Genomic DNA, 17,318 nt, shown 5'->3' with positions numbered 1-17,318 from the left:
AATCTAGCACATCTTTACTTCTAGTAAAGTATGTATTTTTGATTACAATAACCATACATTACACACATGTTGAAAGGGGGGATGAGGACAACAAATTACAATTCTTTCTTATATTAATCAATACAGACAAATGAATGAAAAGACAGCTCAATTATATGCGCGTGTGTGAATGGCGACAGTGAGATAAAGATCGACTAACAGTACAACGACGTAATTTTCTTAAAATTTAGTTGTCAAGGCAAGGTGATACAAAGTATCACCAAGTTTCTTTTTTTAGTATTGTTTCCTTCTATTTTCTTTCATTTTCTTCAGGCATTGATGGGGGTCAATATCACTTTGAAAAGAGCCAATCGACCTGGGACATTTCTTTCTGGATAACGCAGCTTTTGTTATGTTATATACGTTATCAAGTCCTTTTATGAATCGCTCCGCGTGTTCCTTTGTCCCCCTTGGTCTTTTTCGAACACAAACTAAAGGTAAGCGGAGATTGAATATAATAGGGGTCCAGTTCATACATGCCTCTCTCTTTCGAGAGTTTCCTTGCTCAATTTCAGGGTAGGCTTGCTCCATCATATGACGTGATCTTCATAGCATTCTAAGGATCTCTTGAGAGCCAGTTTAACTTGCCGTTACCAACAATAATGAACCGAGCTCTTCTGACAATATAACACTTTTCCACATGACATTGTCTTGTTCAAAGGCCGTTAACTCGAAAAGATGGTGTAGTAAACTGTTGAATGGCAGTGTAATTTCTTGATTCATAATGAGGGAGGGGGGAGAAAAAATAACGAAAATATAAAAAAGCACCTAAAATTCGGAGTCCCTTCTTATTGGCGTGTGTGCGTGTAGCTAATAAAACGTCAGTGGCTTTTTTTTTTTCTTTTTCTCTTGTTCTTTAACCTTTGTGTTTTTCATTGTTGAAACTGCGATAAAGGCCTGGCTTGAATAAATCATGAATGAGAAACAGGGATGAACTGAAACAAATTAAATTTGTACATGATGGCAGTTTATCTAAAGGCAATGAAATAACCAAATGTGTTTTTTAATGTAATTTGAAAGGAGAAAAAAAAGAGGACCAAAAGTTATATATAAAACAGTGTTGGTTAGTTCTTGATCTTATTTGATCAAATTACATTAAAACATTCTTTATTTTACAATATTCCCTACACAAAATAATAAATATACCTCTCTTTTTTTAATACTTTTTTCTTGTACCTGTGAATAGTATTGAAAAGTATCATAAAGTCTAGTAAATACATTACAGCAACTACTCATGATCAATTTATCTACAAACGATTCTACTTGTGTATCTGTCAGATGCAGCTGGAACCTCTCCTTGAGTTGCGACAGTGCGCCATGATGTTGAAAACAAGGCAGCTTAGAGTCTTTTGACATCATTTCGGTTAATAATAAAATATTATCACAGTGTTTACGAACAGCCAAGAATGCAGCTTTCATCAGTGATTTATATTCACCAAACTTGTTGCCTAAAAGATCGAGGTATTCTTGGGGAAGTTTAAAAGGTGCCATTTCAAAGCCAACAGACCCTGGTGAGTTTGAAAGAATGAAACCAAAATCGATATGGACAATGTGGCCTTGATCATCAATCAGTAAGTTGCCATTATGTCGATCCTTGATCTGCATCAAATAGCATGCGATTGAATATCCTGCTAAACTTCGCATGAATGCATCTTGAGCCCTTTTGAACCCTTCGCTATGTTCTGGTCCAAATTTCTACCTTTGAGTTAGTCACTTTTTTCTTCTTTTTTTAGAAAGTTTACCTTGATATAATAATCCTTGAGTGTAAACACAGATCCTTCTTCATTCCATTTTTTAGTATAGGCTTCCTTCTTGATCGAGTGAATTGAAATTGAATTCTTTACGGTTTCAATCAACCCTGAATGATCTGAGGTGACCAAGACTCGAATACTATAAAAGATGATCAATAAAAAGCCTCGTTAAATATAAATGTAGCTTACTATTGCACCCAGACATCGACATGTGTATCCTGCCAAATCTTTTGCATCTCACGTATCAATTGCACAGCCAACTGTTCCTGACGTAAATCCGCTCCATGTTTGACAATGACCGAGATCAATCGCCAATTTGGTAAATGGCCATAAGGCGATGAAGCCCGAATACGCTCTCTTTTTACACTCCAAGATTCGGAAAAGACAGCTGCACTGGGATCTTCACGATCGAGAGCAACCTGGTAATCGAGTGTGTGTTTACTATCAACATGAATACCTGCTGTCATCTTGGCCAATCGATCCTCTTCTAGAGCGACCATTTCGGCAATGATCTTTTGACGGATCGTGTCACGTTCAGGATTGGGGTCATGCTGAAGTTGAGCGAGAAGGATGGCAGCTGTCTTCATCTTTTCTGCAAATTCTTCGGCATCAAATGCAGGAAGAGGGGCTGCCGAGGTATCACTTTCCACAACTGGCGTCTCTTCTGTCTCGATGGGTGGGTCGAGGTCAACCGTTTGACATTGTTTGGATTGACTGAGTGGGTCCAGACTGAGTTCGTCATCCAATACTTCGATCATCAACAGATACGGTGCCTAGATGAAGGTGCGTAACATCAATACGAGGTCGTTCCTTTATAATGTATTTCTTACCCTTTCTGCAGAGTTCAAGACAACGGCGTCTGTAGGACTGATGCGCACAACGCGATGATGAAAAGGTCTATCGTCTGTAGCTGGACACCAAAGGGGTAAACAGATCTCCGCAGGTAAATTGTGGTTGAGCAAGGTAAGTTCAGCATGAAGCGCACTCTGTCTGGCTGGCTTAGGCACAATTACCAGTCGAGTGGCGATATCGACAAGGGCCAGAAGGAACTGCATCTCGGAACGAAAGTAATTGGAACGAAGCAAGACACGATCCTCGTCAAAGGACGAGCTGCGTGAGACAGGCGATTGAGGTAACGACATGACGTCCTGACTGGTAGGTACAGAGGACTGAGCCATGACTTTCATGTTCTCCATATCTGTCAGTAGCTGAGAGGGTGCGTTTTCATCATGTGATACAAGCGTGATCTTTCGAGATCGTCTCAGTCGAGTAAACGCCTTTCCTCGATGTAAATCCTCTAATGTGGCTGTAAACTTGTGAGTGTGGACAACATGGTCCTCGTCAGTGTGAAAGTGGATCATTCGACCCTGAGCGATCGCAAGGTTTCCGATCGGTTTGGCAGCAGCGGGTAGACCAATAGCGGCGAGTAAAGCGCCTATGCCAACGAAGGCAGGTGCAACGTGTTCATGCACTCTTTGAGCTTCCTCTAGTGGATTATCAGCTGCGAATAAAATAGCCTGACATCGGTTTAATACTCGTTTGCATAGTTGAAATGAAGGATTGGTTGGGTTGGTTGATAAATCTGAAAGGTATGCTTGTAGATACCAGAGACTCTATTTAAAAAAAAGGGGTAAGTTTATTTTTTTGCATATAAAGCACAATTACCATAATGGCCATATGAGTTGATCTTTCACATGCATTGACCAAGTAAGCTTCAACAGCAACAGCCTCAGTTGGTCTTGTGATGAGTATATGACTAATTAAAAAGTATTAGATTATATAAATGTCTTTAATAATCAGCCTTACATGAGTTGAGGTAAAAAGAACTCAATTTCATTGACTGGGAATTTCTTTAGTTGAGAGCATAAATAATGTTGTATTCCAACGTTATCAGGGTATTTGAATAGATAAGAAATAGCAATCCAAGCATTGAAATACTCAGAAGTAAACAATCTCAATAAGAGTGAATTAGACATGATACATTTTTTAATTTCTATTTTTGATGTTCTAAAGTGAGGGGCTAAAAAAGGTCAATTGCGGTCATTTAATTTAAAGAACAAAAAAAGAGCCATAATGCGATACCTTTTTTGAATAAAAGCATAACTCTATTTATTATAAACAAGACGAAAGAGAGTGAGGAGACCCAATATTACAAACAGCATCATTTTACGACAGCTTGAATAGTCGCGTTATATAAGAATAACGCATTTGTGGCCATTCTTTATGTGTGTCCTTTGACTGAGAACACAATTTTCTCATATTAAACAAAGATGTCAAATCCATAAAGCAAACGAACAAAGCTTTGATAATCTCTTACTTGAAATGTATGTGTTTGGTAACGATATTAGTTATAAAGATTAACTGGGATTGTTAACGTGTAGAGTTCTTGTTTTTTATAGCTAGACATGATTGAAAGCCATGATTACGAATAAAAACATACAGCTGTTGTATAATAAGATTTTATTTACCCTATCTTTGTAAAAGTGTCTTGCGAAGCACTCAAGCTGTCATTTTTCTTTTCTTGAGACTACATTAATATAGATCGATGTTCCTTTATGAATAAACTCCTTTCACTCTGAAAAGTGCAGAGTTCATCTTTGTGACTATCAAAAATGGTGGTGAATCTAAATACACACATCATCTGTCATAATTGTCCCCTTTTTTTTTTCTATTTTCTTTTAAACAACCCTTTAATGTACGAAAAAGAAAAAGAAACAATAGAGATTGGCATCATTGGTGCAGGTGGAATGGGTCGTTTTTATGCACAACGACTTGCTAAAGCTGGCTGGAAAAAGTAAGAACTGTACTTTTTTTTGTTCATTCGACTAATCATAATCTTAGAGTGAACGTATGCGACTTACCCGAGAAATATGAGCAACTAAAGAAAGACTTTGAAGGCATTCATATAAATGTTGCGTATAGATAACAAGATGGATCATAATGACACGCGTATTTAGGCACCAATATCCATGTTTTACCTGATGGTTTTCATATTTCTAGAAAATGTGATTGGATTATGTATGCAGTTGAAGCAGAATACATTGATTCAGTGGTGAAAACATTTGGTCCAGGTATGCATATTGATTATATATTGGAATAAAACTTATTCGAGTATGATAGCAACAAAGATGGGAGCTATCGTGAGCGGTCAGGTAAAATTTGATGAAATGAGAGCAAGTTGGATGAAAACTCATGTCACTGTAGACTTCGGTCAAAAAACCTGAAATAGAAGCATTTGAGAAGTATGTACCAGAAGATGTTCATATTATTTCCTGTCATTCAATGCATGGTCCAGCTGTGGATCCAAAAGGACAGCCATTGATTGTGATCAAACACCGTGCAAGCGAAGAGAAAGTTGAACTGGTTCTCAAAATTCTCTCTTGCTTTGAATCAAATATTGTCCATCTTAGTGCTGAAGAACATGACCGTATCACTGCAGACACACAAGCTGTCACACATGCTGCATTCCTAAGTATGGGCAGTGCCTGGAGAGAAAATTCACAGTTTCCTGTAAGTTCAAAGCTGATATCCAAGGACCCAGCATCTGATATATTATCTAGTGGCATATACCTCACTTTGTTGGAGGCATAGAAAATGTAAAAGTCAATGTAGCCTTGCGTATCTATAGTAACAAGTGGCACGTCTATGCTGGGCTTGCTATTATGAATCCGATCGCAAAAGTTCAGATAACACAATACGCAAAGAGTGTAGCAGACCTATTCAAGTTGATGATTCAAGAAAAGGAACAAGAGTTCCGCGCTAGAATAAAACAGGCAAGTCGTTTATATATCAATGATGTACTCTGTGCCCCTTATTCAGATTAGGCAGGAGATTTTGTGTTTGGTGGCCTTCAAAAGGACCATGTACCTATTTTATTAGATGATCGACTCTTGGATGAGTTTTCACTTTCAAAGATTCCCAAAGAAAACCGTCAACGTAATTCCCATCTCTCTTTACTTGCCATGGTTGATTGTTGGTATGAGTTAGGCTTAAACCCTTATGAACACATGGTCTGTCAAACGCCCTTGTTTCGACTTTGGATGTAAGATATCACCCACTCTGTTCATTCCATTACTCATGCTTTTTTTAGGGGAATAACAGAATATCTATTTCGTAATCCAGCCATGCTTGAAGAAGCAATTCAAGCAGCATTGTATCGTAAAGAGATTAGATCAGATGATATGGAGTTTGTGACATGCGCTAGAGGCTGGGCAGAAGCAGTATCACTAGGAAGTATGGAAGGCTATCAAAAACGATTTGAGCAAACAGCCGACTTCTTTAGAGATCAGTTTGCTGAAAGTACCATTGTTGGTAATAGAATGATTGCGATGATATCAAAAAATATGTCTCAGTAATAATAATAATAATAAAAAAGACACTGATAAATACATTGGGTTTTAGTTTCATTGATATATGACAGTCTACATTGCGATATTCACTAAGGAGCCAGTTTGCAACAAAGAAATCGGGCGTTGACTTTCAAAAAAAAGAGGAGAAGCAAGCTTTTCGTTATTCTTTCTCTCTCTTTTCCTCCCTTTCTTTGTGTGTTGAAACTATGGGAGAGATTTCCATCAAGAAAATAGCTCCAAACTTGGATCCACGAGGGGTTGATAATGAGAGCACAAGAACCTTTTATGCTGAGGAATTTAAAAAACTGTCAAAGGAGAATTCAGCATGTGCTGTATCGCCAAGTCAACACATGGAACAACAAGAAATGACTGCAACCATTAATTTAGAAGATATCCCAACAGATTGTCTACCCATCGCAATATTACCCAGTGAAATAGCCGCTTTTGAAAAATTCATGATGAAACCAAATGTTCAAGATGAACAAATATGGACTACACTTGGTTGCTTTATGCATCCATCTGTTGCTGAAGCTTTAGATAATGTGGGAAGCGTTAGTGCCTCTGAACTAGAAGAACATAGTAAACTCAAGTTCCTTATTCGATTCTTTAAAGAGATACAAACGATAAGGGCAAGTAGAGTTATGCATGTCATAGATCGTTGTTATGCTCACATAATCATTAGGAAGATGTCGAAATCGCCATCATGTGCAGTAATAAAACATCAGAAAAAATACTCATCAACGCGATCAAAGGTCGAAGTTTCAAAATTACAAGACTACAAAACAGAGGCTTCCCCAATGATGCCTATGGTCTTGTTTTCTGTCACAGCAGGAGACAAGTCCAACAAAAGGAACGAGATATACCAGTAACTATCCTAATGTCCTACACACATATTGTTGTCGTTCATGAACACATGTTTTCTTTTAGAACCGCGGATATACCATCGACTTGGTTCTACTTGTTGAGGTGCCAATCGATACGAATGCTTACCTTCCTAAACTATTCAAGGAACGTCCAGTCAGGATTATTCAACTCGCCTGTGTAGGATCGCCTGAAATAAGACTATACAACGTTCAGGAACTTTTACGAAAGCATTCTCGTACATTATTACCTCGTACCACTCTCAGAGGCATGCCACCGCTTATTTATAAACAAGTGTTTACAAGGAAGAACCTTTACAACCTAGCCAGGGTTGTCTCTCAATGGAATTCTGTGGTAACAGAGACCCTTTTGCGTTGGTTTGTCGATGGCAGGGAAACACACTATCGCTTTCAGGCCTTTGATCAGAATAGGCGATTATTAGAATATTTGGAATCGGCAAGAAATAATGGCAGTAATCCATCTTCACTTGCTAGTTCACCTCGCTTATCAAGCGGTCATTCATCCTCACATACTGATTCAGCAAAGAGAGCCTACTCACCCGATCACATGAGTTCCAAGTACCAGGAGCGCGATATAAAGAGATCAAGGGTAAGCTGCTGCTGAAACCGTGATGTATTCTATTTCCTAATGACCCTTCCAAAAAGGCACCGTCTTCCCCTCCACGTGACTCAAGATTAAGTCAGCAAAGACCTGCAGATCCTAGACAGAATAGCATGAGTCGAGATCCTAGAATCAGATTACAGCAGCAACAGCAAGAGCAAATACAGAGCCAACGAGAGATACAACAAGCAGAGCAGGTGAGGCAATTGCAACGTGAGCAACAACGGCAAGAGTTAGAACAACAGCGACAACAAGAAAAACAACACATACAGCATCAACGAGAGATGCATCTACAAAGGCAGCAATTGCTTGAATTGCAACGGGAGAAGCGGCTACAAGAGTTGGAACTGCAGCAGTATCGAGCACAGCAAGAAAGCATGAATTCTGAAAAGGCACAGTCGGTGGATGACTTAAGAGTGGGCCAGCCATCCAGTGCAGAACGTACGATTCCTCATGAATCAGTAGTTCATCCATCATGTACACAACCTTCTAATCCAGTACAGACAATGGAAGATACAAGTGTCGAAGTTGACTTGGAACAGATTGAAGAAGATCCAGAGCCAATAGTTCCTGAACGAGTGAGAGCGAATTTATTGGGAGAAGAAACTGATTATGAAGAAATTGTAAAGAATGCGATAAGGCAGTTTGAATTGAATCTTCAAAGATTGTAAAGAAAGTTTTTGATGCGCAACTATGAAAGAAGGACTGCTTGAATAAATATGCTAAAGAAGAAAAAGAATCTGCAATGTGTAATGTCAATAAAAAATAAAATTAAAACTCACATTAAAATGGCAAGGGCTTGATCATTTTTCCCTCTCTCTCTTATTAAAATGACCAAGAAAGACCAAGATCTGTCAACACAACCACCGATCATTACCCTGTTGACAGGCGCAGCAGGTGCTTTTGGAGCTGGTCTCTTGGGTGCTATTTGGCATACAAAGAAAAAGCAGAATCAGAGAATAGAAACAGAGATTAAAGAAGGCATCAAGCATATACCTCATCGATTCATTCCTCCCAAGTTGACACCGGAAGAATTGGCAATTGCAAAAAAGGAAGCTACCATGTTTGCCTTCAAGACATTAGGTCTGGGTACTTTGCTTGCCTTTACAGGAGCTGGAATACTTGCCAAAACTGTCAGTTGGTGGCTTGACGTTCATAGTGTAAATATACATGGATATGTATTCATGTTTGCCATACTAAACCTTTGATATAGTTTAAAGAATTTTCAGATACAATGCAACTCATAGTACCCAGAAAGACCTCACGGCTAAGACAAATGTTGGGAGGAAAGAAGTTTGAGGTGACAAAAGAAGAAGAAGAAGAACTCAAAGAGTTTGATATTGGCGAATAAAAAAAAATGCATTTTTTTGTGTTATATTAAAAGTGTATGTTTTTATGCTTGTATATGAATATTAGGAAAAGTTCAAATGATTCTGCTGCTGTTGCTGTTGTTGTTGTTGTTGTAAATGCCTTGTACCTTCTAAAACAATGCTGATAGCCTTGTTTCTAGTATTCAATTCCCTAATTTCGACTTCCTTCAAACTCAAAAGATTCTGCAGCTGTGCTACCGCCTTTTGAAGCTCTTCTACCTGTTGTTCCTTTTCTACCAAAGTTTCTTCCAAATTCTTTCTTCCCAAACCCTGCTTCTCTGCATTTCTACCAGCGAGTTCTTTGTAACGCTCATGTTCCTGAATAACTTCTTCTCTTGCCTTTTGAGTCTCGGATAATTGCTGTGCTGCTTGCTTGAGCTCGTTCTTGTATGTTTCAATTTGTAACCGTAATTCAAGTTTATCTTCTCTCAGGTTCAATACACGAATATGCTCTTCTTTATAAAGCTCGCTCACATTCTCAAAATTCTCGCGGGCCGCTTCAATGTATCGTAGATAATTCTCGCACTTGGTATTCAACTGATGTATCTGTTGTTGGTATCTGTTGTTGCTTTCTGTGATTGACCGGCAATAGGTTAGCAATCGACCAAAGAGTACCTTGTATGCTTCTGGTGCCTGTGTATTTTGTGCTTCGTTTTCTACTATTTGGTCAAGTGCATCATCAGATAGATCTAGTTTTGAGCATTCAATTAGAATGCTTTACACTTGTATAAATAATAACAAATAACCTTTATATTGGCTATAATCAGGTGGCCAAGTTGATCCCTTTAGATTCAGCGACTTTTCATTCTCGTTTGACATTTGTGTGTGTATGAGAGAGATCAAAAAGAAAAATGAAAAATGTTTCATGAATTTAAAGGCAGGTGAGACGTGGGTGTATTACATAAGCATCTCTTGCGTGAATGACTCTATTTTATTCTATTAACACTGTGGCTACTCCACTTACAAACAAAAAGGATACATAAAAAATAGAGAGAGAGAAAGAGAGAGATTAAGTATTGTTTTTCCCTAGAATGGATTGAATGTAAGCTTGTTCTTCTTTGTTGAGTGAAGAGAATGTATAGTTCCATTCATCTTGACTTATCATTTGATAAAATCCTTCCACCACCTATATTTGTAAATAAAAAGAATGGATATATATATATACAAAATAGCTTACATCGCACAAATCCTTTGACAATAAGGATGAAGGTGATTTCCAAGTAGAAATGGAGACCAAGAGTAAGTAAAGCTCCTAAGTGCGAGAGATTATCAATGAAGGGTCGTTTAGAGCAATAGCCCATATATATATACCTCTTGAGCATCCTTTACGTTTATCTTTATCATCGCGCACAAGCCTCGGAAAGCACTATCCTTTTCGTCACCTTCTCGGACCGATAGAGACTTTTTCAGCCATGGTTTAATAAATTTCCTCAAGTGAGGTGCCACGTTTTCAGGACAAGCTAATCCTAATCTTCCCAGCGCAACCATAGAATTTTCATGCACAGAAGGTGGAGCATGGGCATGTTTCAGTAGAGGCACCAATACGTCTATCAATGCAGGAATATAATACATCGTCTTGGACTTCCATCTCATGACAATTTCACCAATCGCCCAAAGTGCATTGTTGTACACAGAAACAACAGAAATAATATATTCTGGGCTCTTGAGCACCTGAATAAGCTTTACCATGATATCAGGAATAAACGGTTCCAGCAAGTTGAAGCAAGCAATAGCAATATCGCCTATTAGTGCAAATGTCGATTGAAGTACTTCAGAAACAGGATCCTAACAGGAATGTCTAGTTGATATAGATGTTCATGACTAAAATAAAAACTTACATGAATGCAAGTCCTCAAGAGAGATAGCAAAGGTGGATTTGTATTGGCAATTAATGGTTGAATACTGGACCCCAGTCCTTGGACGATACCAGATAAAAGATCAAGCGCGGCAATCAAGAATTCTACGTTCGGTGGACTTATCTTGTCCGGGTATTCATCAGCATAGGCTTGTTGTTGTAAAGTAGAAGAGATGAGTTGAACACATCTTGATAGAACTGGTTCTACAAACGGTTTAAATCCTGAACCGAGGGCAGCTGTTATATTGGAGAGGCACTTTGTAACAATAGATTAGCTATTATTATTATTTTTTTGATGTGACATAAACTTACCTCTAATAAAGGAAATAGATCCGTGTCATTATCTGCTAATTCGTTCCACTTTGTGATCAGAGGAGGCATCAATAGACCGATATAGGTAGGGTTATTTAGCGCATGGCCCACCGAGTCAGCTAATGTGCCAAGCGCATCGTACAGAATAAGTCTATTTTTACGACGATAGAGTGTAAATGCTTTATTAGTGTGAGTAAGAATAGAGTATATGTAAGGTCTCAGTCGGTTCGAGGCATTTTCTTCCAAAATAGTGAATGCAGTGCAGGCTGATTCCTGTACGCGCTTATTGGTATCTAAAAGAGTGTGAAGTAAGGTATAGAGCACAGACTCAAAATAGAGCTGGCGACCTTGTTCGTTCGTGTCGTACTGATGCATTAACCACTTTGAAAATCGACTTGTTGCCCAGCAGGAGATGGAGCGAATAAGAGGCTAGTATAATAAAGATGAGGTTTAGATCTTATGGGCATTTATGTATACACAATAGTGTCAACACTGTGATTTTTACTTGAGGGTCTTGCATCGAGTTCAAAAGGTAGGGAATCAGCTGATGTAGATACCGACTGATGACTTCAATACCACCTAATTATTAAATTAGAACAAATACGAATTTTTCATTAAGAAAACTAACCTTCTGCTGCTGCGCCTAATGCCAAAATACCGCTTTCACGAATAAGCCAATTCTGATCATGAAGAGTGTGACGAAGTAATTGGTCTAAAAGGACAGAAGCGATGTCTGATTTGTAAGTGACAGACAACACATCTAATGCGGCGGCACTGGATTGTCGAAGAGAAACTTGAGAATAAAATTCGTCATCGTCAAAATCGTCGAATTCGTCTCGATCATCGTCATGTTCATCGTCATCTGTGATATGATGTTCATCCGAATCAAATTCAGACTCTGAATCACTGTAATTTTGTGGATGATCTACTGGTTCAGGTGACTCAATTAGATTTTTTGGACGGTAATATCTGGGCCTTATCGCCTGATCGCTGTCTTCTTCTATAAATGGAGTGTGCATGGGTTCATCAGATAAATCGAGTAAGTCCTTTTCGGAATAGACCATGAGTCGAAGCAAGCAATTGACAAGACGAGTCAAGTAAGGAACAAGTTCGTCATGATATCGATCCACTTGAGCGTATTGGACCCAGAAATCACAAGCACCAAGAGCAACTTCTTCATCTTGATCCATAGTGGCCTGGATCATATATTCGATGGTAGGATATAAATAAGGTTGTAGCTTTTCTGGAAAGGCCTCCCACAAGATGGCAAGAATTCTCCCCAGCTCACGTCGCACACGATGGTCTGAATCACTTGTTCTAGCGTACAGCGCCGTCAGAATGGCATCAAATTGTTCTACAAATGAAGGTGACTTTAAAAGAACAAATTGACTAGTTGCATTGATCGCCTGAACTCGCCAGCGTGGCTCAGCACTCGAAATAAATTCGATAAATTTAGGAAGCATAAAGCTGAGTGGTCGAATCCCGTGCATCTCTTCATCTAATTCTATTGCTGTATCTTCACAAATCATGACTAATGTATTGAGTGCAGTCTAAGTGTACGTTAGTTTCATTCTCAACTATACAAATTAATTTACCTCTATGACCAATTTATTGCTGCTGCTCAACTGATGAATCAAAAAGGATAATACTTCTAACCAATTATGCACTTGTCCTCTGCTTACGATCGAAGATACCACAGAGGATAGTGTCTTTACGATGACGACTTCTGGATGTGCTAACGCTTCGATACAGGCCTGCTTGACATAATTAAGAGTAAACATGGGGATCGAATTGAAATTGTTCTTGATATTATTTTTAAGTTGTAAACCAGCAACTCGTCTCGTATTGATATCTTCATTTGTTGCTTTGGTGAGTATGTATATAAGATAAGCATTATAATCAGGATATTCATTAAATAGTTGCAGTCTCTTTGATATAAATATAAGAACAGAGCATATAAAAACACTAAAGCATATACCTGGCTTATAAGCCCTTGATCACGACCATTGGGATTAGCTGCTTCTCTTAATAAATATGTTAATTCTCTTAATCCTTGTCGATCTGGTTGCCATGCCATTTGTTGGCCACAATCGTTTATAAATAAATAAAAAAAGAGAGAGAAAAGGGAAAAAAGAAAAGGGAAATTGAGTTTTAATCAAACAATTACTAGTTTTTTTTGCCTTGGTTAAGATAACCCGTGACAAGAAAGTAACACGGCTCAAGATTCATCATTGTCCCTTTTGATGTGACGTCAAAAAAAAGCAGCGTTGTTGTTATGTCTGTGTAAATCTAGGTTCATCTCCTTTTTTCTTGTTGCAGGTTTGTTATTGAATGCATAATGAATAAACGCCGCTTGAAGAAAGAAAGAAAGAAATAGAGCTATTTTTAGTAATAAGAAATTTCTTTATTCTTAAATATACTTTTATGAGGGAACAAGTAACACTAAAGTCTGTGCCTCAAACGCATGGTTTCCATCTTTGTTACATTTATTAAAAAAAAAGGTTTATAAGGTGACAGGGCTATCTTGTTCTTCTTTAGTAAGGTGAGAACATAGCTTAACATGGGCACAATTTTATTTATAGATGAACAAGGAGGGAATGGCTTTAAACTACATTACAATTTAATTAGATATGAAAAATGAGGATTATTGAATGAGAAAAAGTGGCACTTGTACTCGATACACTTTTCAGAACAGCAACTAAGTTTTTTTTCAAACGAAAGGTTGAAAAATATGAGCACATCGACTGTGTGCAAGAAAATAGCCGAATATACATTTGCATTATGGATAAAGCAGTATGAAGAGTGTTCTAATATCATCTGAAGCAAATGCCTACATAGAAACACGACTGGCATTAACTCTTCTTTTAGGAGAAAGGAGGTTTGAGTAACTGTTTATTATGTCAGCTTTTTGGAAGAGATGTTAGGTGGTACGGATAAATGAACACAAAAGATAAGCTTTTATCTGGTCATAAAGAAGTCAAGTATATTTTACATTAAGGATACAATGTGTAAACCTTCCTTCCTATTCTATCAAGTTCAAGTTACTGAAAAAGAGTGCTTCCTGTAGGAAATTGAGTAAATTTGTGTATAAATATGCATCATTGTGCATAAATCCGCTTTTTCTTTATTTCTTTTTTGTTTTACATAAACCTTCAAATTTGTATAATGTTGCAGTTAGTATAAAGATGCTAAACTCTTACGCTTGGTAGAATTTAAATAATGAGTAATAATTGACTTAAATGCAAACAAAGACAGGACTCGTTGCCTTGAATGTCTCTGATTTCGTCAGGGTTGTTATAGAACGAAGATTATAATTTCCATAGTAAGTAAAGGCAGAGTCTGTGCGTAGTCAATAAGGAATATAAAGTGATTTATAAGCACTATTCCAATGCGTAGTCTTTACAATATGAATACCCAATTAAAGTAACTTAGTAAGCATCCAGATCATTGTCGTAAACCAGGCACCGCAGCTTTAACAATTAACGTAGCAGAACGAATCAAATCGTATCTTGATTTAATCCACATCAAAAAGTATAAATAGAGCCCTCTTTTTCACTGTATTTTGCATTATCTCAATTCTCAGGAATAAACGAATTCTCACAAATACTTGTTTGTCCCTGTCTTTTGTCTTTTACATCTTAAATCTACCTCAAGTTATCTCAAGGGTAACGCCATGTTCACTTTGATCACGTCGAAAGTATATTGGATATTTTTTTTTTGAAAAGATAAAAAAACCAGACGTACTTTTAAGCATACGGAGTATAAAAACAGCAAGATCAGATAAACAAAAAGAGGGTATACTAATTAATCTTTATTAAATTATACATATAAACACTTACACAACAAAAAACATAGGACTGCAGGAACCGTTTCTCCTCGAGAAACTACAAGGCTCGGTTGGTTCCAGATGTGCCTTTAGTTGCTATAAATATCTCAGTTGCAAAAGTTGTCAGATGAACACTACGTGAATACCCCCATTCAAAGCAATAATGGTTTATCATTTGATTCTTTTATTGTAAGTTATGACTTATAACGTATAACCAAAAATGAAATGAACCTGGTGTATACATATATATATATATATATATCTGATGTAGTGAACCAAGCTGTATTGGCAGCAAATTCAAAAGGCAGATGAATGAGGAAGGATTTGGCGGCGCAAAGAAGAGCATCATCGGTTTGAGAGATTGATTTTCTTTCTAAGGAATAGGTACCAGTACATAGAGAGCAACAGGGAGTTAGCAATGGTCACTCGTCTTTGTACAGATAATGATCTGGAGGAATTTATAGAAGCAGTACGTTGACAAGATAGAAAACAATAACTTCATATAACTAAGAAAAGGGTATAAAAAGAGGGAAATTTGCTCCCATTCCATTTTTTCTCTTTTTCTTTTCTCTTTATACTTTTTTTTCTCTTTTACTCTTTTTTGATTCCTTCTGGTGGCTCTTCTGGTTATTCTCTTTGGTCAATGTAGGTTTTTATAAAACTTATTCAGCAAGGCGATGACTGTGTGTTCAAGGATTTCTATGCAATCTCTTTCTATGATGCTCAACACGTGTCCTGGACTGACAACAGTCACTCGTTTTATCACTCAACTGGAGGCTTTCAGGCGGCCAAAAGGAGAGTTATGGGCATTCGATTGGAATCTTTACAGGGGGCTAGTAATTAGCTGGGAGCTGATTACTTGAGATCACAGCTGTGACAGATTGTTGACGATGCTTCCTGCTGCCTGGCTGGCACAAAGAGGCACATAAGCTAGTTGACAATTGACAAGGCTCAGTTAATGCATACCCCAACGGTACGTTTGCTACTGCAGGTATTTTCAGGCTGCTTGGTATTTAATGGTCTGATGGTTTTTATGGGTGCCTGGTCCTTGTCCTGATGGTCAATGGCCGACCTGAAGAATGTCGTCACAGCAGCAATCAGAGCCTTTAGAAGCCTTTTGGCATCGTTGCTGGCCTTTTTTTTTGTTCTCTCTTAGGTTTCCTTTGCAAAACATTGGCTTTTGGGGATAATCTTTAATAAACAAATGCTTTTCTTGAAATGGCTTTTACTGTTGCTTTATTTGTGTTGAAAATAAATACTTTTCCTAAATCATTCCATATTACTACCTTGAAGATATGTCACAGCATCAGAACTGTATCAATGTCCAATAGTTACAGTCGCACCCTTATTACGTATCGTTGATCAACTTAACACTGAGGAGCTCACAAGAATCCAAGCTACAGTAGGATTAATGAGAATGGATTTAATTAGTGCTAGTTGATGACGCGTCGTATTAATACAGTTCACTGGATGTTGATAGCACTTGTTCTTGTAAAGTAATACACATGTTACATTAACCTCATCTTCTTTGGCTTGAATTAACATGTAATATAATGAAAGGAACTCGGCGTTTATGTTTCTTTGATTACTTCATAGTTCTAATATTACATTGATATAGTTGTATATGCATGTTTCAGTTTTAAGCTACGTAAAATATATACACAAAATAAAATATGTAAAATGAAAAACTAGTCTACATAATCAAACATAGCAATGTGCTTGTAGGCATCTATTCACATTTGCCATAGCGTTTTGGCAGGAAGAGAACTCTATCCTGCGAAATACACGCTCCCAGTGAGATCTCCAGATACAGGCAAGGGATATAAAAAGGACTGCTTCACCATTGATCGCATCGTTTAGACCATTTGCTGACAGTTCAGAAAGTGCTGGAAAACCATGTCTTCCAAAAAAGAATTGAATCTGCATAGCGTTTCATGTTAGTGCACGGAATATTTTGTGAGCTCCTCGTCAAAATCGTCTATCTGTGTTGTTATCCGGGATTCATTGTGGCGTGTCAGAAGTGGTGTCATAAATAAATAGATCCTTCACTTTCATTTGGGAGTAGTTGGCTGGGTGACGGAAGGAATCATTTATGTTTGTGAATATGACTTTGATGGGGAGAGTCAAGCAGACTTGAAGACTTTTTTGGACTTGCGCAAAATTACGAGAGATCATGCACAATGACTTAACCAGTAAATGACAAGTGGGAAACAAGTTGGAATTGAAGTGTTGCAATGTTCTTTAAAAATTAAAGGGTTTTCGTAAAACCCCGTGTTAAATGTGTTTTGTAGATGAATTTGTAGAAAAAGCGAGATGGATGATAGACTGTTAGGT

General features: G+C 37.8%; 7 protein-coding genes across 7 annotated transcripts; 3 read left to right on the top strand and 4 right to left on the bottom strand.

The window, feature by feature from the left end:
- Nucleotides 1–1,146: 1,146 nt before the first annotated feature.
- On the bottom strand, nucleotides 1,147–3,766 carry RHIMIDRAFT_203173 (kinase-like protein; the record flags this gene model as incomplete). Its single annotated transcript, XM_023606662.1, has 6 exons — nucleotides 1,147–1,734; nucleotides 1,782–1,929; nucleotides 1,980–2,563; nucleotides 2,621–3,403; nucleotides 3,456–3,546; nucleotides 3,597–3,766. The coding sequence occupies 6 exons, from the start codon at nucleotides 3,764–3,766 to the stop codon at nucleotides 1,147–1,149; spliced, it is 2,364 nt and encodes a 787-aa protein (XP_023465903.1).
- Nucleotides 3,767–4,473: 707 nt separating this feature from the next.
- On the top strand, nucleotides 4,474–6,206 carry RHIMIDRAFT_141316 (Prephenate dehydrogenase). Its single transcript, XM_023605696.1, has 8 exons — nucleotides 4,474–4,584; nucleotides 4,632–4,687; nucleotides 4,748–4,861; nucleotides 4,911–4,942; nucleotides 4,995–5,300; nucleotides 5,351–5,567; nucleotides 5,619–5,832; nucleotides 5,881–6,206. The coding sequence occupies exons 1-8, from the start codon at nucleotides 4,484–4,486 to the stop codon at nucleotides 6,143–6,145; spliced, it is 1,305 nt and encodes a 434-aa protein (XP_023465902.1). The 5' UTR covers nucleotides 4,474–4,483; the 3' UTR covers nucleotides 6,146–6,206.
- Nucleotide 6,207: 1 nt separating this feature from the next.
- On the top strand, nucleotides 6,208–7,689 carry RHIMIDRAFT_141317 (uncharacterized protein). Its single transcript, XM_023605697.1, has 3 exons — nucleotides 6,208–6,768; nucleotides 6,822–7,004; nucleotides 7,067–7,689. Exons 1-3 carry the CDS (start codon nucleotides 6,346–6,348, stop codon nucleotides 7,622–7,624), a joined length of 1,164 nt encoding a protein of 387 aa, XP_023465901.1. The 5' UTR covers nucleotides 6,208–6,345; the 3' UTR covers nucleotides 7,625–7,689.
- A 684-nt stretch (nucleotides 7,690–8,373) lies between these two features.
- Nucleotides 8,374–9,176, top strand: RHIMIDRAFT_141319 (uncharacterized protein). Its single transcript, XM_023605698.1, has 2 exons — nucleotides 8,374–8,781; nucleotides 8,835–9,176. The coding sequence occupies exons 1-2, from the start codon at nucleotides 8,452–8,454 to the stop codon at nucleotides 8,970–8,972; spliced, it is 468 nt and encodes a 155-aa protein (XP_023465900.1). The 5' UTR covers nucleotides 8,374–8,451; the 3' UTR covers nucleotides 8,973–9,176.
- On the bottom strand, nucleotides 9,034–9,810 carry RHIMIDRAFT_251967 (uncharacterized protein; the record flags this gene model as incomplete). The annotated part of the gene is made up of 2 exons (XM_023610909.1): nucleotides 9,034–9,680; nucleotides 9,738–9,810. 2 exons carry the CDS (start codon nucleotides 9,808–9,810, stop codon nucleotides 9,034–9,036), a joined length of 720 nt encoding a protein of 239 aa, XP_023465899.1.
- Nucleotides 9,811–10,000: 190 nt separating this feature from the next.
- On the bottom strand, nucleotides 10,001–13,235 carry RHIMIDRAFT_238006 (ARM repeat-containing protein; the record flags this gene model as incomplete). Its single annotated transcript, XM_023608869.1, has 9 exons — nucleotides 10,001–10,117; nucleotides 10,169–10,243; nucleotides 10,303–10,776; nucleotides 10,830–11,102; nucleotides 11,159–11,587; nucleotides 11,664–11,737; nucleotides 11,787–12,708; nucleotides 12,754–13,086; nucleotides 13,137–13,235. The coding sequence occupies 9 exons, from the start codon at nucleotides 13,233–13,235 to the stop codon at nucleotides 10,001–10,003; spliced, it is 2,796 nt and encodes a 931-aa protein (XP_023465898.1).
- Nucleotides 13,236–16,904: 3,669 nt separating this feature from the next.
- On the bottom strand, nucleotides 16,905–17,200 carry RHIMIDRAFT_284282 (uncharacterized protein). Its single transcript, XM_023613177.1, has one exon. The coding sequence runs from the start codon at nucleotides 17,157–17,159 to the stop codon at nucleotides 16,986–16,988; it is 174 nt and encodes a 57-aa protein (XP_023465897.1). The 5' UTR covers nucleotides 17,160–17,200; the 3' UTR covers nucleotides 16,905–16,985.
- Between the last annotated feature and the right edge of the window lie 118 nt (nucleotides 17,201–17,318).

Source organism: Rhizopus microsporus (assembly GCF_002708625.1).
Source record: "Rhizopus microsporus ATCC 52813 unplaced genomic scaffold scaffold_9, whole genome shotgun sequence".
Taxonomy (NCBI): domain Eukaryota; kingdom Fungi; phylum Mucoromycota; class Mucoromycetes; order Mucorales; family Rhizopodaceae; genus Rhizopus; species Rhizopus microsporus.
The sequence above is the reverse complement of the archived record's forward strand: the minus strand, read 5'-3'. Positions and strand labels throughout refer to the sequence as shown.